Genomic DNA, 27,615 nt, shown 5'->3' with positions numbered 1-27,615 from the left:
CCATGGTTTAGATTAGGATCTGAACCAAGTTATTAAGGACTAGAGCGCTTTACAGTAAATATAATTTTGGAAATAAACCAGGAGTGGAAAATGAAATTGTATTTTACTTTAGTAAAGTTGTTCAGATAAAAAGCTGCAGGAATTTGTATTAATTTGGTGACAATTTGTTAAAAATTATTGAAAAACAATAAAAATAATTGGTATAAAAAGAAATTATCTATAGGTTAGGAAGCTTACATTGTGGTCCAAGTAATAAGTGATTATTATTGTGTGTATAGTTAGTTCTTTTTGTTGATGAAGTATAAGATAGGGAAAACTGCAACTGCTGACTATTCAAAAGTTCCATTTTGAATAGGTTGCTTCTCTCTTTTGCATTTTGTGTTTCATGCCAGTTGGGATATACACAACTCAAATTCAGTTTACATAATGCTGTATCTTAAAATGGCCCTGCTTAAAGACAATACATTAAGATAGTGGGTGTTCAGTAAATTTATACTTAACACTATGTGCCCTATTAAATCATGGACTTGACTAACTTAAGTCTATTTATTTCAATGGGTCTACTCTCAGTATGCAACTCATTGGTTCATTTGAACAGCTCTATTACCAAGAACTATCTTTTCAAAAAATGTAGTTACCGTATTTTTCGCTCTATTAGACGCACCGGACCATAAGATGCACCTAGTTTTTAGGGGAGGAAAACAAGAAGGGAGTGCTCCCCCCCCTTCACTCAGGAGGCTTTGCAGGGCTATCCCTGAAGCCAGGAGAGCAAGCGGGATTGGTGCGCACCGATCCCTCTTGCCCTCCTGGCTTCAGCGAAAGCAAGCCTCCTAGCTTTCCCCCCACCTCCTGCAAGAGACACACACTCTTTAAAGGGAGCGCGGCTCTTGGGGGCTTTTCTGGGAGGTGGGGGAAGGGACAGAGCCGCACACTCTGTCCCTTCCCCCGCCTCCCGCAAAACCCAGGGATAGCCGTGCGAAGCCTCCGCAGGGCAGCGGGATGAAGGCTCCCCACTGCCCTGCGGAAGCTTCGCACGGCTAAGCCAGAAGCTAGAACAGTGCGAGGGAGCGCTGCGCAGCGCTCCCTCTCGCTGTTCTGGCTTCTGGGATAGCCTCGCAGCCTGCATTCGCTCCATAAGACGCACACACATTTCCCCTTACTTTTTAGGAGGGGAAAAGTGCGTCTTATATAGCGAAAAATACGGTGCTTTGGCTGAAAATAGTATAGAAGAGAAGGAAGGAGTACAGTTGACAGCAGATCATGGAGTTGGAATTATGAAAGGAGAATTTTATGCTAGCCATTATTCTAACTGCTGGCTGCTGGAAACTTGGGCCTTACCTTCATTTCTGGGTGCTCGCTGATAGCAGTGGTTCAGTTTTAGAAGTATTGTGACATACTATAGTTATGCCTTTGAGATCATACACCCTTGAGCACCCTTTGTTCCACTATGCTAACTTAATTGTGTCTATGCTAGCGAGTGAAAATGTTTTTACCGCCCGCCCGCCCCCCCCCCACATATATCCTTGAAATTGTTTCTCATCCACCTTGTTTTAGTCCTACAAAATTGACTATAATAGAAATATGTTTTTCAAAGCTTTTTGAGTCTTTCTCTCTGGAATGCTTATTGGGAATTCTTTGGAAAATAAAGTAACTCAATGATCTAGGATCGTTTTGATGTCTAACGAGAATACTTTGCTGTTAAAGAATGTATTGTATTGCCTTTAGGGATTGAATAACTTGACTGTGATTTGTTCTGACATTTGGCAGTTGTACTATGACCACGGCAGTAGTTGCCTTTCTTTCAAATTTTTCCTTAATTGGAAATGGATACACAAGGGAATATTGTGTCTTCTTCCAGCCTTGAACAGTTATGCACTGTAGTAAAGTTCCCAAGGGAAAAACTGTTAATGTTGGTTTGAAACTCCCACAGCAGTGTTTTCAGGCAGTACATACGACAGATGATTATACAGTGTTGATAGAAATGTGCTGTTTATCCATATTGATCTCAATTGTGAATAAGGCAACTTCAATATATGTGCATGTTCTAAAACAAAGTACTTTGGAAAGTACTTAACTTTTAAAACTGGAATACTTTATTCAGAAATGCTTGCCAAGACTTTACTGAACAAATGATGTCTGTTTTTATCCATGTGTACTTTTGGTACTGAATTCATATGATATGGAACATACTTTTATTTTTTAATATTTATTAAATTTATAGAACACTTCACAGGATAAAGCTGCTGAAGTGGTGTACAGGGCAAAAAAGGAATAAAAGCAGAAACACAAGCTCTAAAACAGTAAAGCCATCCATATAAACTGAAACCAATGAAACCACTCCATCAGTTACAAAACTGGTATTCCATAAATGACTGGATTACACCTAAGGGAAACCTTTCCTAAACAAAAATGTTTTTATTAGGCATCTAAACATCATACTAGGTGGCTGTTAGATTTCAGCTGCTAATTAATTTCAGAGAGCTGGAACGGGAACACTAAAAACGCGAATTCTGGTACAAACGAAAGGCATCTCTGGGGTACATTGTGCTCTCAGCAGTGCCCATCTGAGGAGGGAGCACTTGCTGGGTATGGATATAGTGGGCAGAGGTCCCTTAGATATCCTGGTCCCACGTTGTTTAGGACTTTAAAAACAGCAGGGCCTTGAACTGTACCTGGTAGCATATTGGCAGCCAGTGCAACTCCTTCAGCAGAGGTGTTATATGGTACTGATGGGAGTACCCCAGTAAATAATCCAGCTGATGTATTCTGCTCCACCTTTAGTTTTTGAGTTAAGCCCAAGGGAAGCCCTACATAAAGCGCGTCACAGTAATCCAGTCTTGAGGTTACCAATGCCATGATCACAGTGGCCAAGCTATTTTGGTCCAGGTATGACTGTAGCTATCTTACTAAGCAAAGCTGCTTTAAAGCATTCCTAGCCACTGAGACCTTATGTGCCTCAGGTGACAAAGATGGATTCAGGAGCCCCCTCCTCCAATTAATATTCCTGTTTCTTCAGAGGGAGTGGAACCCTATTCAAAACAGGTGACTGACTTACGTACCTCCCACTCATTCACTGGGTATATGGATGACACTTTACTTCACATCCCACATTGACTGCTCCTAGTGGCTTCATAATAGATGTTAAATAGCCTTGAGGACAAAATAGTGCCCTGGAACACCCAGTTACATAATTGTCACTCTTTGGAACTGACCCTAAAGGTAACACCGGAACCACCATAAAACAGTGTCCCTGGGATCCATCTCACAGAGCTAGTCCAGGACAATACCATGGTTGATGGTATCAAAAGCCATGGAGAGATCAAGCAAAAGAAGCAGTGTTGCACTACCTTTGTCCCTCTCCCAGTAGAGGTCATCCATTGGGGTAGATTGAGTCCTGAAACCAGGTCTCAATAATTCGTTTTGTCCAAGAATGCCAGCAGCTGGCCTGTCACTTAAATCATTTTTGAAACTTATTACCATTAATAAAATTATCCCCTGTTGATGTCTTATTATATGTCAAAAATATTTTACTAAAATTGGACAAGTAGCAGGTTATCCTCCCCCCCCACCCCCATGTTAAGTGAAACAGCTCCTAAAACAGAATTGGTTAAAGAAAAGCTGCCTTCTTTTTTTCAAATATTGAATAATTTATTAATTGGTGGTGATTTTTGACATTAAGGAAATGTATTTGAAGTTTAGGCAATTTTCTGTAAACAATTTGTCATGTTTAATCCTCAACCCATGTACAGGATACATGTGCTTATTGAAGAGACAGTTGAAACATATTCTTGAGACCTTTGTTTCTGTGCAAATGTATATAGAGAAAATATAATGGAAATTTGTTTTTGAAAGAAAGTTGACTTTTTAAAGAGGAATAGGAAGAACTTACAAAAATTGTATACCCCCAATATAATCAAGCAGTTTATAAATGTTGTGAAATAGAGAAAAATAAATATATTCAATTCATTCTTTTGAATCTTTTATATGCTGCCTTGTAAATATTTGTTTTCTTAAATACACGGATTGTTTAAAGACACAGTTAAGTCATGGGTTTACAGAACAGCTGAAAATGCTTTCCTTTGTTGAATGTCTAAATACATCCAACTCAATAAACTGTTCCTTGTCTGTAGTTTCTCCTTGTAAGGCTGTTGTCAGTATCCATTTTAGTGGCTTTAGCAGAGGTGAGAATCACAGGGAGCTTGAAGTCAGTTTCCCCTTTGTTTTGTAATTGATGATTAGAATAACACAGATTTAGGACAGGCAAATTATATTTGGAATCTGGTACTGTTATTTACAGTACTTGCAATGAAGCTTTGACCAACACCCTTGCTCTGCAAAGCATTCTCATTTTCTTGTAGACACACAAACATATTTTATAAGGGAACCCCTGCTTTCTGTTTATCTCTCCTCTTTGTATGTGAAGGGTACATGTGGTATTTTTAGCTGACCTTGGAGAAGATGCATAATTAAAAGCCTTCTTAGTAAGCAATTCTGATGTGGCTGAGGCAATGCAGTTCCATTCTTACTGCATTCACATTCTCTGTGGTCCATTCTTACAGCTAGTCCCCTCCCCATTTTTTTTTAGTGCCAAGGTAAACCTAAAAGAAAATAACAGTTGAACAAAACTGGGAAATGTATATTTTGTTATATTTAGGTGTTATTTAGGAATATTTATTTGTACCTATTAACCAGAATTCTTGAGGTAGCTTGGAAAATATTTAAAAGGTAAAGGTAAAGGTACCCCTGCCCGTACGGGCCAGTCTTGACAGACTCTGGGGTTGTGCGCCCATCTCACTTAAGAGGCCAGGGGCCAGCGCTGTCCGGAGACACTTCCGGGTCACGTGGCCAGCATGACATCGCTGCTCTGGCGAGCCAGAGCCGCACACGGAAACGCTGTTTACCTTCCCGCTGGTAAGCGGTCCCTATTTATCTACTTGCACCCGGAGGTGCTTTCGAACTGCTAGGTTGGCAGGCGCTGGGACCGAGCAGCGGGAGCGCACCCCGCCGCAGGGATTCGAACCGCCGACCTTTCGATCGGCAAGTCCTAGGCACTGAGGCTTTAACCCACAGCGCCACCTGCGTTAAAATATTTAACAAAAATATTTAGAACACAATAAATAGATACTAAGGTAGGACAGAGGTGTATATAATCCCCACCCACATGGTTTCCCAGTGTTACCCAAGCACAATGAAAGTAGCACTGGAATCCACCCATAGTTATATATTCAGATGTATCAAGGATTATTCTTATGTGGATACATTCTTTAAAGTTATAATTGGATTTATTCTACAAATTCCCATCCATTCCTAAATTAATTCTCTCTCTCTCTCTCTCTCTCTCTCTCTCTCTCACACACACACACATTTTCATTTTCAGGTTTACAAACAACAAGAAAGAACACATTTAAAATATAAGCACTGAATCCCCTTTGACTTCCCTTCCCCCTTTTGTAGGTCCTTGTGCCGGCATTTTCTCCTGCATCTCCACTATTACTCCAATTTTATCAAGTTTATAAATAATCCATAATTCAGCTTTTAGCTACAAGTGTTATATCAATCCTACTAATTATTTAATCCTACTAAGGATTTTAATTGTTTACAATAGTTTTTTAAGATACAATATATACCGTACTTTCCCCATTTCTTATTAAAATATAAATCTTCCAGGTTCCTAATTCTTCTGGTCAGTTTTGTCATTTCAGCATAACCATCAGTTTTATCTGCCATTCTTCTTTGGTAGGGACTGTCTTTTCTTTCCATCTCTGGGCTAACAAATTTCAGGCAGCTTTATATACATTTCCTTAATGTCCAAAATCACCACCAATTAATAAATGATCTCTTCTGGCCACTTGGATTTTCGGCACCTAGAATTCCTAAAAGAAAAGCTTCTGGTTTCTTAGAAAGGTTATTTTGAACATTTTTTTCAACTTATTATATATCATCTCCTAGAATTCTTTTACTACTTAACATGCTCACTACATGTGATAAAGGGTGCCCTCTTTTTCTTTACATTTCCAGCATGCATTGATCTTGATTTATACATTTTAGCTAATTTACTGGAGGTTAAATACCAACAGCACACCATTTTCATATTGTTTTCTTTCACAGTATCACATGCTGTAAACTTTAAATCCTGGTTCTGTAACGTCTCCCATGCTGCCCATTCTTAAATTAATTCTTTTGCAGAGTTATTTGTTCCAGGCAATAAATTACTTTGTCTGAACATTAGTAAGACTGTCTGCATGCATCTTGATGAAGAAATGTGGCTTTGAGCTCATGCCTATCCCTTGCCCCCCTTGATGTTGATGTCTGGAGGGATTAGGATGGAATATCAGTGTTTCTCTCCTAGCCTCCATGGAAGTCGCAGCTGTGCCTGCAGATCTCCCAAGGGCCCAATCCTTACATCACTCATCTATGCCAGATGGGAGCTGCCATAGCACAAATATGAAAAAACCCACCTCCACCTTGTATCCTGGCCAACACAACCAGTGGAGTCTAGGGTATGACAGTGTGTTTGCTCCTTCCTGGCCTAACTTTGGATAGCTGTCAGTCATTCTGTTGCTTCCTTTTGCAAAAATGGAGAGATGTCTGAGCATTGCACATGGACTTCTGGTGGCTTTATTGTGTCAACCAGATGCACAAAAAGAGCTTTTAAACTCTGCCTTCCATGTGTTTCAACCATGTGCAGTTTCAACCATCTAGCTTTCAACTACTTAATGTTGAAATAATACATGTTAAACTCAGGAAAGTTGTGAATTATCTGTAGTGCATAATTTCATTCAGGTTGCAGTTTGTCACAGGTAAAAAGTGGGAGAGACTGCAGAATCATAAATCATATGTTTAGCACTACACACCAATTCTCAAAAACAAGATTAAATAATGTGTTACATTTTAAAATATTTGGCTTATAGAATCATTATTTTTCCATATGATAAATTAAGTGATTTACCACACCTGTGGTCTAATTACAACAAGGCCTTTCCTAACTAAGGGACATCCTATCAGGAACATTTTGAATGTCAGAAATGAGAATTTAGCATGTTCAGAATACAGTATACCATACAGTAAAACTTTTGCATAGTATTAAGAGTTCATATTTGAGAATATAGTTATAAAAATGAATTATTATGTTTATGATTCTTTTATTTGTACCCGGCCATCTGATTGGGCCACCCCAGCCACTCTGGGCGGCTTCCAACATATATAAAAACAGAATAAAACATTACACCTTAATAAAACTTATAATGGATGGACTATTTCATTTTAAAAGCTATTGAAACAATACCTTTATACCACAAAGTAGGTAGAATTCTGTTGCCCTGCCTGAATCCCAAAGCTGTCATCTATAAATTTACAAAGAAAAAAGAGTGCAATATTATATTGCTTGTCTGACATTAGGTTCACCTGGCAAGTGCTATTCTTTACTAGACAGGAAAGGAAATGTAATATGGGATATTTGAAACATTATAAAAATTGAAGGTAAAACAGTGCTACTCAAGTCCAGCTCTGCAATTCAGTTGGAAATGCATTTTACTAAAAGACAAACTGAAACGATAAAAATATGATTCCTAGTAGATGGGTTGCACATGTGTGTGTACTCCTGCTGTTACAGAGGCATTAGCTTGGAAAAAGAAACCAAAACTTGACACCCTCGTTTCCTTGTACTGCACTAGCTAAACTTGTTAAGAATGTAGAGTGCCAATTTAAAAAGAAAAAATGGGAAAGTTATCAATTCTGGCAGACATGAGTATGAGGTCAGCATATCTTTGAACAATGCTAAGAGAAGGGGATTGTATTTTCAGTGCTAAAGCCACCTTGGATTTGTGCTGTGAACAGGAAGGTTGCAGCCATACTTATTTGTTCCTTTTAAACATAACTCAGGAGTAGAATCAATAGGCAAGAATGAACAACTGAGGAGATCCAGAAAAAAGCATGGCAAGACAAAGGAGTCAGATTCAGGTGTAAGAAACTAGATGACCTGCATTGTTTCCAGTAACTGGCAGGTTCCAACTGAAGCCTGGTACAGTGGAACCTCTGGTTACAAACACCTCGGGTTACAAACACTTCGGGTTACAGACTCCGCTAACCCAGAAGTAGTACCTTGGGTTGAGAACTTTGCCCCAGGATGAAAACAAAAATCGTGCACTGGCGGCTCGGCGGCAGCGGGATGCCCCATTAACTAAAGTGGTACCTCAGGTTAAGAACAGTTTCAGGTTAAGAACAGACCTTTAGAACTAATTAAGTTCGTAACCAGAGGTACAAGTGTATAACATGGTCTCTCAGATCACCTCCAACACCTACTGCAAGTTCTTGAGTCTGCTGTATGAGTCTTTACCCTTGAGTAAAGTGTTTTTACCCTTGAGAGGAGTGTTGTTACTTACAAGCAGCTGCTTCCTCAACAGTCACATGATGACACTGGACTCTCAGATGTGCACTCCCATCATCAACCAGCTACCTGAGCTTGGACTTTCTGGCATTTTTGCTCTCAAGGGTTGGATGTGACTCAACATCTAACTCAGCCAGTGGTTCCTATGCTAGAGGTAAGTCAGGAACCTACCCAGAGGGTCCTTCTAGGGTATTCCTTGGAGGTGAACATTTCAGGGCTAGTGTTGGAGGCTCTGTCACCTGGGTTGAAAATCATGCGAACCAGGTCTTCAGAGGATTGGTTGGCCAATGTTGGGTCAGGGCCTGTCATGATAGTGTTTAACTGCATGCTTGTCCATTTTCAGATGTGGCCAGCCCCAGAGAGTTTGCTCCAAAGACAATGCAACCATCTGAGTCAAAATGTTTAGCTACCTCTGCTTCCTATGTTTCTAATTGTGCAAGTTTCGTATATTTGTGAATTGGCACTAGATGGCATATAGGAAGTGGTCTCTCCTGATTATTACCATCAAGAGTTTAGGCTATAGTAATAAAGATGGGATAAGGTGCCCTAGTGTTAATTTGTTTCATTATCTTAATACAGAAATGGAATCTGCATATTGCTGTAGAAATATTATTGGGATTATAGATTTATTGCATTTTGTGATATGAAACCTTATTTTTAATACCTTTTTCAAATGATTCCTAGCTTCACTTCCTGCTCACTAGTTCTAAAGTAAACTTTCACATAGTTGCCAGACTCTGAAAAATGCTTCTTAATGCCACAAAAAACAAAGAGTATTTCGAAACACTTATTTTCTTTTCCCCCACCCCAAGCTTCTTTGTGAGTTAACAGTGCTTCAAAAATATTGACAGATTGAAATCTACACATGTACAACTCTGAAATAATGAGTGTCTTGTCCTCCAGCTACTTTGGAGAAAATCCTGATCCCACCAAAATTAAAGTACCTATGTGGATTTCACTCTGTTTTCCTTTCTAAAAGAATCCCTAACAAAGAAGAACTATGCTTTTACCAACGTTCCACAATAATTTTAAAACATTAGATGGTACCAGATTTTCCAATTCTTTGGGATCTATTGAGATCTCTCTCCTTTCTCTTCTCTCTCTCCTCTGATGCTCTCTCATGTCTCTGCCTCCCAAAGGCTTGTGTGGCTGTTGGTGCAGCAGCCCTGGCTACAAGCTCTGCAGGCAAATAGTGCCTCTGGGGCTGGCCAGGGGGTGCTGGTTACCAGGAGCTGATGTGGGCTCAGAGCAAGTAAGTGGACTCAGCCAGCCAGTCCAGCATTCCTTGCTGCTGGGAATGGACAGACAAGTCCCAAGCCCCTGTGGGACAGCGTGAGGAGGCACCTCAGGATGGGGCAAGGGGGCAGTTCAGACACCAAGGGCGGCGGCTGCTGCCCAGAGGACTCCCAAGGAGAAGGGAATGGAGAGGAAGCTGAGGGAACACTCCACAAGGGTATTCAAAAAAGGGTGGCAAGCTGCCAGCTCTGCAGGCAAGGGGTGACATAACTGGGTTCCTGAGTCTCACAGGGGAGCTGCAGAAAGAATGTAGTTGGTCAAGGGAGCTGTGGACCCAAAAGTTTGAAAATCTCTGCCCTGGGTGGTTCCAATGTTTATGAGGACCCCTTTTTAATCTCAAGACCCCCACATGCTGATTTGTTTTAATTTTAGGTTCTGTTAATTGACCAAATACATAATCAACATGTATAATGGATACTCCCGCTGCTCCTTTCTTCTTCCCCAACCTTATTTTTTTTTAAAGCAAGCTCTATCTGATAGGCAGCATTTGCCTGAACATGTGGTGATATCTCCACCAGTCCTCCTCACCCATTTTTTCCAGCCTGCAGCTATCCCCAGCACAGGAGGAAGAAAGTGCTTAGTGCTGGCAGACAGAAGCAACCTGAACATGCACCTAAGCGTGCAGGGATAATCCTGCCACAGCTTTCTTTCTTCACCAACTTTCTGTTTAAAAGTAAGCTTCAGCACAGGGCTTCACAGACCTCTTGGGATAATTCTTTGGCCCCCAGGTTTGGAACCACTACTCTAGATACTAGTTAGAACCAGATCCAAAACTCATAATCTGATCCAGAGAGAAATCAGCAAATAGCTAAGAGCAAAATGTTGACACATAAGAAACAAAAGCAAGTAAGAGAAATATTGAACTAAAATCAATCATGTTCCCTTCAGTCTTCTCTTCGCTTGACTAAATATACTCAGTTCCTCCAGCCTTTCCTCCTAGGACCTGCTTTCCGTAATGCTGACCATACTGTATTCATTGTTCTCTTCTGAACATATTCCAATTTGTTTATATCTTTCTTCAGATGTGGTGTCCGGAAATGGACATGAATACTCTAGATGTGGTTGGACTAGTGCTTAGTTAAGATTAAAGAAAATATACCAGTTTCACTGAGGTTGCTAAATGGGAGAGCAAGCTGGTGGGCGTCTCCCTGTTGCAAGACCAGCTCAATCAGGAAGTAATATGTAGATTTGAGGATCTTAGAATCACTCTTCCAATGCTACTTTGCCTCTACCTGGTTGCTACACACATCCGTGTGTAGGAACCAGATAGAGGCAAACTAGCATTGGTTTTTATTTGTACATGGGGGGTACTTTTATAGCTCTGTTTAGAGTACGTAATGTTTTAATAATATAAATGTTTTAAGTCTTTTTTATCAATTCAGTATATTTTCTTTTAATTGTCAAATAATTCTGTGTACATTGCAGCAGCCTTTGGCTAAGTGCAATAAAACTGACTGACTGACTGACTGACTGACTGACTGACAAATTAGCATTGGAAGAGTAATTCTAAGAGCATGCCCCAATAGTGAAGATTATGTAGAAGTATGTCCCACATTTCTCTTAGGAGGGCTGGAAGAATAAGGCAGCATGGAAGGGGGATGCAATTTCAGGTTTGTACTTAACTCTCTTGACTTGCCAAACTGATACACATTGAGGAATCTTTTTGTGTGCTTTAATATAGTTCTGATAGCACCTCACCTGAAACTTGCATCATCATCATTATTTATATCCCGCCCATCTGGCTGGGTTTCCCCAGCCACTCTGGGTGGCTCCCAACAGAACACTAAAGCAGAATAAAACCTCAAAACATTAAAAACTTCCCTAAACGGCTACATTCAGTTGTCTTCTAAAAGTCAGATAGTTGTTTGTTTCCTTGACATCTGATGCATCATTTTTATTGCTTAACTGCTTAATTTCATTGCTTTTATTTTATGGCAAAATGTTGTTTCACCAGTCTTGGGGGCATCAATTCTATTGCTTTATATCCTACAGAAAAATGGAGACTTCTAGGCAGAGCTGATACTTAAAATCAGTTTACAAGCAAAAGGGTTGGCTGTTCTGGACTGTGAACCATATTAAGAGCATCCTGTGCTCTTTAAAAATATGCTCTGATATATGACAAACTTTTTTTTTATTGTATTGGTACTAGATTTTTTTTATTTTGTGGTGACTGAAGCTGCCAAAGCAAAATTAAGACAAAGCATGGGTCTTTTCCCATGGGGTTAAAACCCTTCCTCTTGTGCTTTATTAGTGCCAGGCATATTAAATGTTACTTTCCCATTGTTTAATTGTGTAAGTTTTGTGGCTGAATCCTAAAAAGATTGAGCATATAACATCCAACATCAACAGCCTTCTGTGTTGAGTGTGATGATTTTATATTTGCAGGGCATTCACAAAAGCATGAGTAAGGAACCTTCTGAGATGTCAGACTAAAAACACCATCCAATAGGCAGATTTTTGCAGATTACCAGAAACTTGGGCCAACAATTTGAGTGCTTGAAAACAATTATCCCCTCTGTAATGAAAACAGTTGCCTGGGTGATCTCACCAGGGTGGTTCAGTGACCGAGCACTCACAAAAGGTAGAGGATGCTCTCTAACTGGTTTTTGGGCCTGCTGATGTGTATATCTGTTGGCTGTATTTAGCTCCTTGAAATCTTTGTAATCTCCACCAGAATAACTATCAATACCCTTGATAACCATACAGTAATTATATATTGTATCCACTTCTGAGCTAAGGGATTTAGAACTATCTGAAATGCTTGTTAATTTAAAAAAGAAAGAAAATCAATAACTATTACTGTTTTCATTAACATTGAAGGTTTGTCCACATAGAACTACAATTGCCTTGTTATTGTTTATCAAACTTACTAACCACTTTTTAAGCAAAAGTAAATCAAAGTGACTTACAAGAGGAATCCGAATAGAGACCAATCATCCACATGACTCCTGAACATTTTACTGATGCAGTTGCTCCTAAGAAAGGCAAGGGGAGCTGGATTGTGTCTGTCATATTATTAGTGTTGTTGTTATATTTATTTATATCCCACCTTTTTCCTGGACCGGGATTCAAGGTGGCTTACACAAATAAAAACAATACACATATAAACATATAAAATATAATCATTGATTAAACTGTAATAAAATTTAAACAATATATAAAAACCCAGTAAATAATACCCCCAAACAGTGGATTGGTGTGGTTGCCCTTTTTCTCACTTGAACTATGCACTTGCACCTGGGTAGCTAATATGGAGATATATTATTCAGGTTGCTCTTTTAGTTCACTATTAAACTAGGATAGTTATTTGGTGTGGATTTAGAATTGGGACTGCCCAGCCACCACTGCCAGAGCTTTGAGAGAGCAGGGGGTATTCAACCCTTTCGCCTCTTGCTCTCCCATCTTCTTCTTCCTAATGCCTGCTGCAGCAAGCAAAACTGGCAAGAATGTGAGGAAATGTGTGATTTTGTTTAGATTGGGCTCATTTGATCTTGAAGCACTTCTGTTTTTTTCTTACCAGTAAAATCTTTATAGTGACCGTATGGAGGCTAACTACTTGCTTTCAATGGATTGATTTTTATGGGAAATGGTTGGATTTGAGTAGTGTTAGATTTTTTTGGCTCATGCGGAAAGGCTCTCCTGTTATTTTTTTGTTGCTTTTAAAAATAATGTGTGAGTTTGAAGACTCTCGCCATTATTTTGCTCTTTCCATTGCTGCTGAACTGCTTTCAGTCTATAACCTAGGGTGATATAATCAATACTGAAATGGTTACTACAGTGTCACTTAAGGATTTTCAGATCTTACAGGGTATGGTGTAGCTGAGTAATCTATCAACACAGACGTTTTAACAGTGTGGAAAAATATTTCAGTATGCCATTTAGTTTAATCAGTTGTTCAGACAGCTGGATCTAGCTTATTTTAGGAATCTGTAGTAGAACTGATGTAGAAGGATTAAGACAAGGAGGCAAAATTAGCACTAATGCATTTGGGCCTGGTATGTGGAATCCTTGGAATGATCCTGGGTCTGGCATGAGGAATGTTGGGAATGATGGTGATTAGAAGTGGAGGAAGACATAGCTATATCTGCCGGATTCTCTGAGAATAATGGGCAAAGCTTGCTACATGCATCAGCATGCTAATTCTGAGTTTCTGAATGCTATATTTGAGGAGATGGTAAGTTGAGGGGAACAAAGGCGGAATGGAAAGTCAGCAGACATTAGTTTCCCTTCCATTCTTAGAAGGATGCAACCCATTTGAATACAATTCATTGTTTGTGTGTTTTAAAGCCAATTGTTTCATCAGTTTTCCCTTTAGAAAATAATAGGGTGGAATCCGCTTGGTGCAAGGTGGAAGATGGCTTTAGGGCCTGTAGGCAGAATAGGCAGAAATCCTCTCATCTTCTGTTAACAGATGCCTTCACTACATTGAAAGCTCTTCTGTGAGCCCAAGAGCATCAATTGGGTTCCACCCATAGTTTTTATGTATTGTATGAATATGGAAGGAATAACCCTGGACATCTGGGCATTTCCAAACTGTTGTTCTTTTGTGGATTACATTCAGTTGCACACCGGCAAATTCAGGTTGTACAATTAAAGTGTATTTGGCAAAAGGAAAAAAAAAAGAATCAGACTTTTTCCAGTAAAGAAAGTGACAGGAAAACACTTTGGAGAATGTGGGATAAGTACTTGCATGATGCAGCCTTGTATACCCTCCCTGCAAACAAATCAGAACCGGTGCTTAGTAAACAGCTGACATCATGTAACCCCCCCCCCCCGCATCATGTAACCTGGGATGAATTTTCAAGAAACACGTCATCTGATAGCAACCTCAAAGCTTTCAGCCATCCTCACCAAAGTCGGTCCCTGTTTTTACTTTATTTTCTTGTTAAAACAAGTATCCCTATTTTGCCTTTGGGGGATATATCTCATTAGTGTGTGCACATGTACTAGAATTCTTCTCATTCCAGTCCTTGGTCAAGTTTCTAGAAGTTGCGTTTTGACTCAAGTGCACATGCATCTAAATGCCAGTGCACTGCTTCCCATAACTGCCTGTCTGGATGGCTGCAAAAAACAGTGTTGAACAGACTATTGCAGTGTAAACAAACATCAAGCAAAGAACCTTAAGCAATGTGTTCTTTGTGTTGGGAGGATGAAAATTTCAGACAGTGATCCTTGGTGTGAAAATAAGTTACCCAAGTACACAAATGTTAAAGAGTACATAGAGGTCAAGTGAGCAGTAAATGAATTGCTGGCTCATGCAGCATGCATTTTTAATGATGTTATGCAAATCCGTGTTTCCCCCCATGAAGCTAAGTGAGCGACTTTGGATAAGCCTTTGGTTTTGTTAGGATTAAATATAGTATGACCTCTCCTCAACAAAGGTAGCAGAAAATGTCAATAAATGAATAAATAATATCAAACTGACATAGTGCTATTTCCTGTATTCCTCATTTGCGTGTTCTTAGCTAAGTTTTTGTGCTTCTCAGCCATGTTCCAAAACAATTGCTTTGAATCTGACTGAGTTGAGTCATTCCAAATGGAATTGAGAACACTGCTTTTATATAGTTGACATAATTGGATTAAATTGCAGAACAGATCTTTCTGAGAAATGAGGCAGTTAATGTGAGTGCAAAGTAAAATAAGTAGTTCTGAGGTGCTAATGCAGTGGGACAGATTGAATTGACCCAAAAAGTTAGTGCTGTGGGAGAATGTACCTTTCCAAAAGAGTCTGTGCATCATTAATCCAAAAATATTTAGAGAAGTAAATATGCTGTCATAACTTTTACTTTGTGATTTTTTTTCCACAGTAAGAAGATAAACAATATATTCTGACAGTTTTTAAATTTTTGCATATAGCTGGCTTGCCTATGGTTACAGTTGTATCATTGTAGAGTCGTCATAGATAATGACTTATTGTGTACTCTTGTTTATTTTACCTGGTGCTTTCTTTGAGGAATAGCCTAAACTTTTAAATAAATTCTTGATTTGTAGATCAAGGATCTGTCTTTTTACCTTGTATCATGTAATTCTTTGTATGGTGGTATAGAAGTCAGAGAGACACAAGGAATGTTTATGACACCCATCCCACCATTATCTAAAGCTATCAAGGCCCATATTTGGCCTGAATACCAATAAGGTAAAGAGTATAAATACTAACTGCACATAGTACTTCCCACAAATTTCATCCTGAGAGTTGACCCCTGATGTTTTATTTTGAGCAAGTTGATCTGTGCTTGATTCTGCTATCCTGTATTTCATACTTTTTAAAGATTTTAGAGATGTCTAGCATTACACTTTTGTTAAAAAAATGCAGTTTATGCTGAAATGTGGGTCGACAATATTTTAAAACAGCCTGTAGCACATAATGTATTTTATAAATGATAAAGCACGTTCATCTCCATGAAGAAAATAAGTAATTGTGATTTCCCCCCCTCCAGCACAAGGCTTGACTTACAAAAGTTGTTGCTTTCTTTCTTCCTCCAATCTCTCCCTTGGCCTGTGCAGCTTTTACAGAAGAATGGACAGATATCCATTATTAATGGAATTACAGAAGAACAAGTGGAGCTCAGCCTTAAGCCAGAAGAGCTGAAAAAGGAGCAGGGAGAAGCAGTCATAACAGATGGTAAGTAGATGCCTATAATGACATGGAAGATTACCCAGGACTATGGGACACACAAAAGGAAATTGGTACCTTGAGCCCTTTCCTATAGTACAAAACATCACTTTATTAATTTAACACTTTGATCCCAGGTTCCTTAATTGGGGATGCCCTCCCCCAAACAAATGATTGGCATTTCCAGCTTTGATAGTAATGACCACCTGTTGGAGAAGAGCAGGTGCCTCACCGCCTGGTCCACTCATAATCAGTAATGTTACAGATTCTTTGTAATAGTAAAGGTTCAATCTAGCTCCACTGCAGGTACTGTACCAACATGCATAGGTCGCCTGCATTGTCCAATATGACTGTTTTTCCTGCCTTCACCTAAGTGCTTACATGTGTAGACTATATAAGGAAAGGGAAGCACATGTGCTCCTCCCATATCCTCATCCAACCTTATTTCTCTGTAAGTAACTAAAAAGGGTTACTTGTGTTCTGGAGCATATACAAGTTGTAGAGCACATGTGCAGAAGTCAAGTTGGGGGCACAATATCCATGCATGGACCTTTCATTTCTTGCAACAGCCCCTGTGTGCAAACCCTTAGAAGAAATGGGGCCCGATGGGAATCTTGTGTGTGGTGTTGTATCCAAGGTGAACTGGGTTAGGCCCAGTGTTTTTGAAATAGTCTATGTTTTCATTCTTCACTCCCTTACTAATAGTTGATATCTCTAGAGAGGCCCCGAACAAACTGTTTGTGTTGCAAAGAAAACATGCAGCAAGTTCATCCTGTTGTTAGAAAGTCCAAATAACTTAAGTTTCTCAATCATTGTGTAAATGTTTTGGTGTTTTTATGTTGGTTTAATATACCCAAATTGCTTGCTGAATTTAGAGATACCTCTGAATGTTAGAAACTTTTCCTGCCTGAGCACACCTGCTCCTGCTGCTCACAGCCTCTTATATGCCTATTTCTTATCTTGTCCATTAATAAAATCACACTTTTGAAAGGCATATGTCTGCAGTCCTTATAGCTCAGAAATGAAGTTTTATTTATTTTCATTATAGATGGTAGTACAAAATCTTACCAAATTTGTTTCAGCCTCTGTTCTTTATGCCAACCATGTTTGCAACCCATATTATTTATAGTTTTTCCCATCACTACAGTGCCATAACCTGACAATCTTCAGGGTGAAACTTGACATACTGATTTTGACTGACCAGCTGCTTTTAAGTGCAGATTTTTAGTTGTTCTAGTGTATTTGACTGGTACTAGTACTGATACAAGTTTTCAAAAAGTCACATGAGGATTTAAATAAGTAGTACTAACAGTAGCTTTTGTTTTAATTTATCTGTTTGCTATAAATGGAACAGTATATATGGTTACTGTTGATGTTATAAAGAGCTTTTCATCTTCTCCATTGTTAAGATTGCATTTGTTTTTTCAGAAACCCTTTGATATAGAGGCATAACTTCAAAAACTTTCATATGCACATTCCCAGCAGTTAAAGCTTATCCAGTTTTGGGCTCATAGGAAATGCTCTGTTACTTCCTTCTTTCTATATACAAAAGCTGCTGTTAAGACAACATATTCACTTTTTACATGTTTGATAATGATTTTGTGTAGGCAAAGCTCTCTTAATTCCAGTTGTGAGTCAGGAAGGGGAAATGTACTGGGTAGCCTTATCCACAGTCCAATTAAGCTGATGTTCTTAAAACCAGCTTTGTCCTACTGATTAAGACAGCTTTTTAAACAGTTTGATTGGAGAATGTCAGGGATGATGCAGTGTTTATAGTCAAAGTCTGTTATAGTCTGTTTCATGGCCTATTTGAGAGAGAGAGAGAGAGAGAGAGAGTGCAGTAGGGATAATGGTGGCAATTAGGATTTTTTTTATTTCATGCAAATTATATACCTTTTGATATTTAAAACATTAAAAAACTAAAACTGAAACAGATTAAAACACATCAGTGTTCTAGATACCCAAATACATTTGTCTAAACACAATTGATTTTAGCAGGCAGCAAGAAGAGTACAGTCATACCTTGGAAGTTGAACGGAATCCGTTCTGGAAGTCCGTTCAACTTTCAAAGCGTTCGAAAACCAAAGTGCAGCTTCTGATTGGCTACAGGAAGCTCCTGCAGCCAATCAGAAGCCCCGTCAGACATTCGGCTTCCAAAAGAACACTTGAAAACCGGAACAGTCACTTCCAGGTTTTGATTGTTTGGAAGCCAAACCCTTTGAGAACTAGGCTGTTCCAAAACCAAGGTATGACTGTACAGCTATATCAGTTGGCAGGGAATTTCAAAGTATATGCACTGCCACATTAAAAAATTAATTTCTTACAAATGTGGAACAGATATTATGTGCCACCTGTAAAAGTGGCAGTTCCGCAGATCAAAGCAATTGAGTGGGCATATATGGGATGAAGTGATCTCACAGGTAAACTGATCCCAAGTTGTTAAGGGCTTTATATAGCAATAGTAACACCTACCTGGCCCAGTAGGCATCATAGACCTTTTAAGCTTAGGATTTAGAGTACCATAGACCAGAAGGAATGTTTGGTACCAGGAACTCATCAGGTAAGGATTTTAATACCAAAACAAATAAAAGTTGGAGACTAGTAATGTTGGTCTTCAGAACAGTAGCATAACTTGCAGTTTTGGGAGCAAAAAACAAGTGCTGAAATATGTGAAAGAGTGTTGAAAATTGAGTATGGACACCAAATCTCTGCGCATCTGTCAAGCTTGCTGGGTAGCCTTCAACAACAGCATCTTCCTTTGTAAATATGACCGGGGTATAAATGAGGTGAAGACTGTAAAGGGTTGTACACCAAAAAGTCTGTAAGACTTAAAAACTCTTAACAAATCAATATTTTGGATTCAGAAATAATACAGTCTCTTTGATTTAGAGGTGACTGGTTTGTGATGGTGTATGGGGCTGGGCATTTCATTGGAAGGAAAATGTTCACAAGGTAATAGGAGTAGCTGAACTCTTTCTTAAACAAAGCAGGTAAATTCTTCTGCATTCCAGACTAGCTAAATCACTGAAATACAAGAGAGGGCTTACCAATGAGTCAAGGGGCCACTTCTCACATTACTTTTTCCTACAGAAGAACTGGACCTGTTGGTGTGGAAAGTGCAGAAAATGCGTGCCTGCTTTATCTTGAGATTAGCTAGACATATTTCTATTTTACCACTGAGACACATCTGGTTTCCATCAAACATTTGCTTGTCAGATGCTAGTCCTAGCAGAAAATAGGAAGTATTTTTCTGGACATTCTCATATTACAGCCCACATGTTTCTTTTTTGCTTTTTCTGACATACTTTTGACTTCTGGAGGGTCTTGATGAGAATCAGAAATGTCCCTAGTTTACAATCATGGTTTTCAGGGCAAGTGCAAACCATAGTTTCCCAGTTCAGATATAATGTTAAATTGGTTTTCTGTAAACCAAGACATAATTCATTAAGCAGAGCACAGTGGAGAGAGGACTACACAAGCATAATGCTTTCTTTCTTCCTTAGTGCAAAAATGCTTAAGAGGGGCCCAAAAGATCAAGCTAAAGGCCTATGTAGTCCAGCACTCCATGTCTTCACAGTGGACAACCGGATGCCCACAGGAAGTCTGCAAGCAGAACCTGAGCACAACAGATTTCCCCCGCTCCTGTGATTCTCATCAATGAGTATTCAGTGGCGTACTGTCTCCAACCATAGAAAATATAGGGAGAAAGGTAGAAGACATGGAGGTAGAAGGTAGAAAATATAGCCATTGTACCTAGTAGTCATCAATAGCCTTATCTTCCATTAAGTTATCTAATTTTTTAAAAAAGTTATCCAAGTCCGTGGCCATCACTACCACTTGGGAGTTAATTCCATAGTTTGTGAATAAGTACTGTACTTTGTGAATAAGTACTGAACTTTCTTTTGTCTGTCCTGAGACTTCCAGCCTTCAGCTTCATTCATCTCTCCAAAGTAGCTGGAAATAGTCAGTGACCACTGAAGGCTTGCTCTTTTTGGAGGGGAGTGCCATGGAGAGAGCATAGCTGACTGGCAACCTGAATTTGAGCAATCCATGCTGCAATATTTTGTAGCAGCTTCTACTTGTTAATTGTAGTTTTAAATTCGATACATTCACCATGGGAAAAATAGTCATGGCATATGCTGTTGCATCTGCATCGTTGCCTTTGTCAGTCTTGGGTTTGTGTTTTGTTTTTGCTAACGTTAGGGCAAAAGCATGTCAATAGTTTTCAAATTATTCATTGGAATTCTGGGTTAGAGGTTACTGGGATTGTTCAGTGAGAAGAATAGTAATGTTAGATCGTGTCTGAAGGACAAATCATTCGTCATTACTCACCTTCCTCTACAGTGCACACTCTGGGCCAAATGAAATGTAAAACTAAATGTGTGAGTGTTCATTTTTTTCCTCCCTTTTTAAATAACAGCCTCTGGAGATAGGTGGGATTGGGATGAAGGTGCAATGGAAGGAGGTTTCAGCCTTTCTCTTCCATTATGGATCCATGTGAGAGAAGCTTTTTTCCTGGGTTTAGTCATCAAGACTATGACTGTGATAGGAATGGCATGGTGAATCCCCTCCGTGCCGACATGATCCTGATATCCCTAAGCTATTTAGGAGAAAACTAGACATGTTAAAGGTATTCACACATTTAACATAATGTTCACACATAATGCTGAACCAAACCATGGTTTATTGCATCCACAGCTATGGATTAAGCAAAACGTTAAACATGTAATTTGCTTGTCTGCAGTCTGACAAATTTCATGCATTTGAACGTTAATGAAAATGTTCCACACTATTTGTATTTCATTGCAATTTGATCCCACTGTGTTCATATCCCCCCCATCCTGCAACCCAAATATGTAATTGCCAATTGAATATAATGTTTCTTGCATCAGATGCAGTGGTTTCCAGCCTATGACATACTATGCCATAATTCCCATAATAATTGTTTTAGCATTTGAGGTGTTACAAGGGAGACAGTGCTTCTGAAGGTAGGAGTCTATCAGTTGATGAAGATGATCATCCAAATGTCATAGACCAAATGGAGCAAACAGCACGCAGAGCTAGTGGTGGGAGGAAAAAATCCTTAAATAAGAGACACGGGGGAATGATTAATGGACTTCAATGTCTGTACACTAATGCTCAAAGCATGCGAAATAAACAAGATGAGCTTGAGCTCTTGGTACAGCAAACTAAATATGACATAATAGGCATCACTGAAACCTGGTGGGATAAGTCCCACGATTGGAATGTAATAATGGAGGGATACAATCTATTTCAGAGAAACAGACCAGACAAGAAAGGAGGAGGAGTGGCGTTATATGTCAGGGATGTGTATACCTGTGAAGAGATCCAAGATTTAGAACCTCAAAGCCAAAGTGAGAGCATTTGGGTCAAAATTAAGGGAGAGAAGAATAACAGGGACCTCATTGTGGGAGTTTACTATAGATCCCTAAGCCAAACGGAGGACATAAATGATGCCTTCCTGGAACAGATGGCCAAGCATGCAAAAGGAAGGGAGATAGTAGTAATGGGGGACTTCAATTACCCGGATATTTGTTGGATGTCAAACTCAGCCAAGAGCATAAGGTCAAACAGATTCCTCACTGGCCTTGCAGACAACTTCATTGTCCAGAAAGTGGGAGAAGCAACAAGAGCAACAGCCATTTTAGATCTGGTCCTAACCAATGTTGATGATCTGGTTAGGATCATTAGGTGCGAGTGATCATGCTCTTCTGAAGTTTACTATACAGCGGAAAGGAGCAGCCAAGCATACTAGGACTCAGTTTCTTGACTTTAAGAAAGCCGACTTCATAAAACTTAGGGAAGTGCTGGGTGAGATCCCATGGACAGTAATACTAAAAGGAAAGGGAGTTCATGATGGCTGGGAGTTTGTTAAGAGGGAGATAGTAAAAGCACAACTTCAGGCAATACTAATGAGATGGAAACATGGAAGGTGCCTAAAGAAGCCAGGGTGGCTATCTAAAGAACTTTTAACTGAGTTAAGATTTTAAAAGGATGTGTACAAAAAATGGAAAAGGGGGGAAACCACCAAAGAGGAATTCAAACAAATAGCCAGCACGTGTAGACACAAAGTCAGAAAAGCTAAGGCACAGAATGAACTCAGGCTTGCTAGAGAGGTTAAAAGCAACAAAAAAGGCTTTTATGGGTATGTTCGTAGCAAAAGGAAGAACAAAGAAACAGTGGGGTCACTCAGAGGAGAAGATGGTGAAATGCAAACAGGGGACACAGAAAGGGCTGAACTCCTCAATGCCTTCTTTGCCTCAGTCTTCTTCGATAAAGAAAGAAAACAATGCCCGACCTGAAGAATTTGGAGCAAATGATTCAGCAGAGGAAACACAGCCCAGAATAACTAAGGAGATAGTACAAGAATACTTGGCTAGTCTAGATGTATTCAAGTCTCCAGGGCCAGATGAACTGCATCCAAGAGTATTAAAAGAACTGGCAGATGTGATCTCAGAACCACTGGCAGTCATCTTTGAGAATTCCTGGAGAACAGGCGAAGTCCCGGCAGACTGGAGGAGGGCAAATGTTGTCCCTATTTTCAAAAAGGGGAAAAGAGAGGACCCAAATAATTACCGCCCAGTCAGTCTGACATCAATACCAGGGAAGATTGTGGAGCAGATCATTAAGCAAACAGTCTGTGAGCACCTAGAAAGGAATGCTGTGATCACCAATAGTCAGCATGGATTTCTGAAAAATAAGTCATGTCAGACTAACCTGATCTCATTTTTTGACAGAATTACAAGCCTGGTAGATGAAGGGAACGCAGTGGATGTAGCCTACCTTGATTTCAGCAAGGCATTTGACAAGGTGCCCCATGATATTCTTGTAAAGAAGCTGGTAAAATGCGGTCTTGATTATGCTACCACTCAGTGGATTTGTAACTGGCTGACTGACCGAACCCAAAGGGTGCTCATCAATGGTTCCTCTTCATCCTGGAGAAGAGTGACTAGTGGAGTGCCACAGGGTTCTGTCTTGGGCCCGGTCTTATTCAACATCTTTATCAACGACTTGGATGATGGACTCAAGGGCATCCTGATCAAATTTGCAGATGACACCAAACTGGGAGGGGTGGCTAACACCCCAGAGGGCAGGATCACACTTCAAAATGACCTTGACAGATTAGAGAACTGGGCCAAAACAAACAAGATGAACTTTAACAGGGAGAAATGTAAAGTATTGCACTTGGGCAAAAAAAATGAGAGGCACAAATACAAGATGGGTGACACCTGGCTTGAGAGCAGTACATGTGAAAAGGATCTAGGAGTCTTGGTTGACCACAAACTTGACATGAGCCAACAGTGTGATGCGGCAGCTAAAAAAGCCAATGCAAGTCTTGGCTGCATCAATAGTATAGCATCTAGATCAAGGGAAGTAATAGTGCCACTGTATTCTGCTCTGGTCAGACCTCACCTGGAGTACTGTGTCCAGTTCTGGGCACCACAGTTCAAGAAGGACACTGACAAACTGGAACGTGTCCAGAGGAGGGCAACCAAAATGGTCAAAGGCCTGGAAACGATGCCTTATGAGGAACGGCTAAGGGAGCTGGGCATGTTTAGCCTGGAGAAGAGGAGGTTAAGGGGTGATATAGCCATGTTCAAATATATAAAAGGATGTCACATAGAGGAGGGAGGAAGGTTGTTTTCTGCTGCTCCAGAGAAGCGGACACGGAGCAATGGATCCAAGCTACAAGAAAGAAGATTCTACCTAAACATTAGGAAGAACTTCCTGACAGTAAGAGCTGTTCGACAGTGGAATTTACTGCCAAGGAGTGTGGTGGAGTCTCCTTCTTTGGAGGTCTTTAAGCAGAGGCTTGACAACCATATGTCAGGAGTGCTCTGATGGTGTTTCCTGCTATGATTCTGTGAAGGTTGCAAGGTTCTTCACTGAACTTTCAACCATGGCATTGAACTGTATATATGAGATTAAAGTTCCTAGAGGAAAGAGTCTGGTTGCTGGAATATTCTTATTTTGTATATAGAAAGTGGTTCTGGAAATTTTTCTCCTTTCACTTAGTAGGCATGTAGTAAATATGAGACAGGTATGTTACACACCCTCCTTGATCTAAAGGACTTCCAGTGATCTGCATAAAGCCCTTTGTAATAATAGGGAATGTGGTTTGGTCAGAGGGTGGAGATCTCATTGTTAAATTTAGGAATATAACCTGCCCACTCAGCGAGCAGCTAAGGAGGGGATGGGCCACAGAGAGCTGTCTGTCAAGGACCAGTCTGCTGAAACACAACTTCAGTCTGCCTTTTTCATCAGACACTGAAGGACTGAAACGTGTTTCTGTTAGCTCTGCTTCCCTCCTACCCCCCTCCCTCTGATTGCACTGTGACTTGGAGAAATAAAAACAACGGAGTGTCTTGCTTTGAGGAGAGGAAAATCCAGGTTGCCAAAGGGTAGAGAAAATGCTGGGAACTATCACTCTAACAGGTATGAAATGTTTACATTTTGAATTGTATTGATGGTTCTGTTGTCTCTTTGTGATGGTGATTCTATGCAGCAGCACTTTTGTCCAGGACTCAAGCACCGTATTTTTCGCTCTATAAGACGCACCAGACCACAAGACGCACCTAGTTTTTGAAGGAGGAAAACAAAAAAAAAAATATTCTGAATCCCAGAAGCCAGAACAGCAAGAGGGATCGCTGCGCAGTGAAAGCAGCAATCCCTCTTGCTGTTGTGGCTTCTGGGATAGCTGCACATCCTGCATTCACTCCATAAGACGCGCACACATTTCCCCTTACTTTTTAGGAGGGAAAAAGTGAGTCTTATAGAGCAAAAAATACAGTATGTGACACACATATTGGAGCAGTTCTTTATTAAGCCATGTACAGCATAGTCTATACATGTATACCTGGAAGTAAATCCCATTGAGTTCAGTGGTGCTTATTTCCGGATAAGTGGGCAAAGTATTGCAGCTATAATAACTTTTAAAACTTATAATTTATGTTTAAATAGGAGTGGGGAAGTGTTTTTGGATTAAAATCCTAAAGCTGCAGCTCTATGCACACTTACCTAGAAAGCTGTTGCAGTTACATTTACTGCTGCGTAAATATGGTTGAACTCAAGCATCTTTATGTGGTTGAGTTAGGTCAATTTCCCTACATGTTTACGCTTTAAATTAGGAAGTTTAATTTATAGAACAATGAATTTCAAATGCAACAGTATTTCATAGATTACAAAGTACTTTAGGATTAGTGATTTTATATTGGCAGGGGTACTTTATATTCTCTGGTATCTTTTCTACTCACAGAAGCTTGCTTGTTTTTGATCTTTCAAATGTCAGAGAATTCTGTACTTATAAGTTTTAAAAAAGTTTCATTTCTCCCCCCCATTTACTCTTTAGTCATGTCATTTAATTACCATATTATTTCACTTAATTTACACTGTGAGTTTTCTCTCAGCCATTTGATCCTAGGTTTCATATTTTTTTGCAACCTCCCATGTCTTAAAAGTAAACTTCCTTTTCCTTAATTTCCATTATCCTTGACCCCAGGCACAACCTTTCTACATAAATAATGGAGCAAACATCTGTTTTAACTTCTGAAGTTCAAGTGATCACTGCTCACTTCATCTTATTCATTAAAAAGTGGACTATGTATCTGCTCATAAACACAAAATCATTAAATTGGAGTGAATTAATTAGTGTGCTTGGAGGGAAGCTATAACCCCCTCTGCCCCCAAACCCCTTTACAACTTAATTTTGGAAACAAAGACCTTTGGAAACTCATCAGTATATTGCTGAATGTTTGGGAACAGTTGCTGAAAAACAATACTTAGAAGCGCCAGGGTTTAGACACTTCATTTTATCTTTCCTGCTGAGATGCTTGTTGAAACATTCCATCGTTTATAGAAAAAAAAGAACAGTGATGGTGGACAGTATAGTATATTTATTGCAATATAGGTAATAAATATTTTCAGCTTATGCAAATGTTTTACTGCATCTCTGTGAGATTTCCCCTCAGTTTTGCCTATTAGTCATTTTTGTTTGATCTTTTCTCATAAACATTAAATAGTACTAGCACCAACAAACAGAACTATGACTTTTTTCTTTTCTTTTACAATATCAGTGCTGTGGAATGTATATGCATCCCATGTGGATAACCGAAAGAGGCCAATTCTGTTTTGACTTTACTGTAACTCGTTCAGAATGCTAATGTGTTTATTATCATTCTGGTAGTAAATTGGGACATCTTAAAACTCCATATGTCATATACAGTTATATGCCAAAATGGCTTCTCTTACAGTTGTAAAGTGCTGGTTGAACTGACATCACCACAGAGGTCAGTTCATTTGTTTAATGTAGGTAAAATACATTTTAAAGCTTGCCCTGCATAGCCTTTTCTAATCTCAATGTAACTGTATCCAGCAATTGAATTCCTATAACAAAAAGCCAGCTTATACTTGGAGTGAAGAAGTATGGCAGTTCAAATTCATTCTTAAATTGTTCAGTTGGACCAGCTGTTGTTAGACTCATGACAGTGAGCAATTTTCTTTCCACATTAAATATGTTGTAACACTAGGTACAAAGTAGAGCTGTGAATTTTTTAACAGCAGTTGGTTTAAACCAAATATTTCAAGGCAATGATCTGCTCTCAGTTAAACACAATCAACGACACTGATGGCAGTGGGCTTAACTATGAAATAGAGACACTATTCTGGTCTTAGAAGTTTAAATATGGAATAAACTTAAGTTTTGTTTTAAAAATTGTTTGGAGACTTTCAGTGGCTAGAGAATTTTGGAACACTAGAGACCCGGGTGTGTATGACATATATCTGATGGATACAGAATGTAGAGAATTCATGGAGAAAATCCAGGGCAGGGCAGCAAATCCTTGGGGGGGGGGAGTCAACCAGCTCCAGATGTTGACATGGTTGACTGCAAGCACATGAGGTGTTTCAGATTTAACTATTACAGCCTGAGAAATACTTTCTGTCTTCCAACTACAAGAAATGGTATCTCTCCTTTCTTGTAAGGAGAGAGAGAAGGTGGGGGAAACGGAAAAAGTTTGAAATGTTTGTTAGAAGTAAAATGTATGTGTAACACTTTTTAGGTATTGTGGCAGTAGACACTCACTTGATTCTATTCATGTTGGAATGGATAGTTTATCTTCCTAATCAGGGCATAAAACAACTCTTTTTACATTGTATGGCAAATGACTGTGAATGTTGGACCTAGATTTCTAACAGCACGTTCTAAGTAAAATAAGCTCTATAGTACCAACCACATCAATATCAACTGTGGGAATAAATGAGTGCCTGTGTATTATACGAAGGGAAGTTGTAGTGAAGAGAG

General features: G+C 39.5%; 1 protein-coding gene across 3 annotated transcripts in view; it reads left to right on the top strand.

Moving 5' to 3' along the window:
* AKAP12 (A-kinase anchoring protein 12) overlaps window positions 1-27,615 on the top strand; it is a 63,481-nt gene that overhangs the window by 17,682 nt on the left and 18,184 nt on the right. For 2 of the 3 annotated variants that reach the window (XM_079971481.1, XM_079971480.1), the window contains exon 2: window positions 16,187-16,304. In XM_079971481.1, coding sequence (XP_079827607.1) covers window positions 16,187-16,304 — 118 coding nt within the window. Of the gene's footprint in view, window positions 1-16,186; window positions 16,305-24,618; window positions 24,753-27,615 lie in introns of those variants that run through there. The other variant, XM_079971482.1, reaches the window with a different exon arrangement.

Source organism: Podarcis cretensis, assembly GCF_951804945.1.
Source record: "Podarcis cretensis genome assembly, chromosome: 3".
Classification (NCBI taxonomy): domain Eukaryota; kingdom Metazoa; phylum Chordata; class Lepidosauria; order Squamata; family Lacertidae; genus Podarcis; species Podarcis cretensis.
Note: the sequence above shows the minus strand (reverse complement) of the source record. Positions and strands in the feature narration are given on the sequence as shown.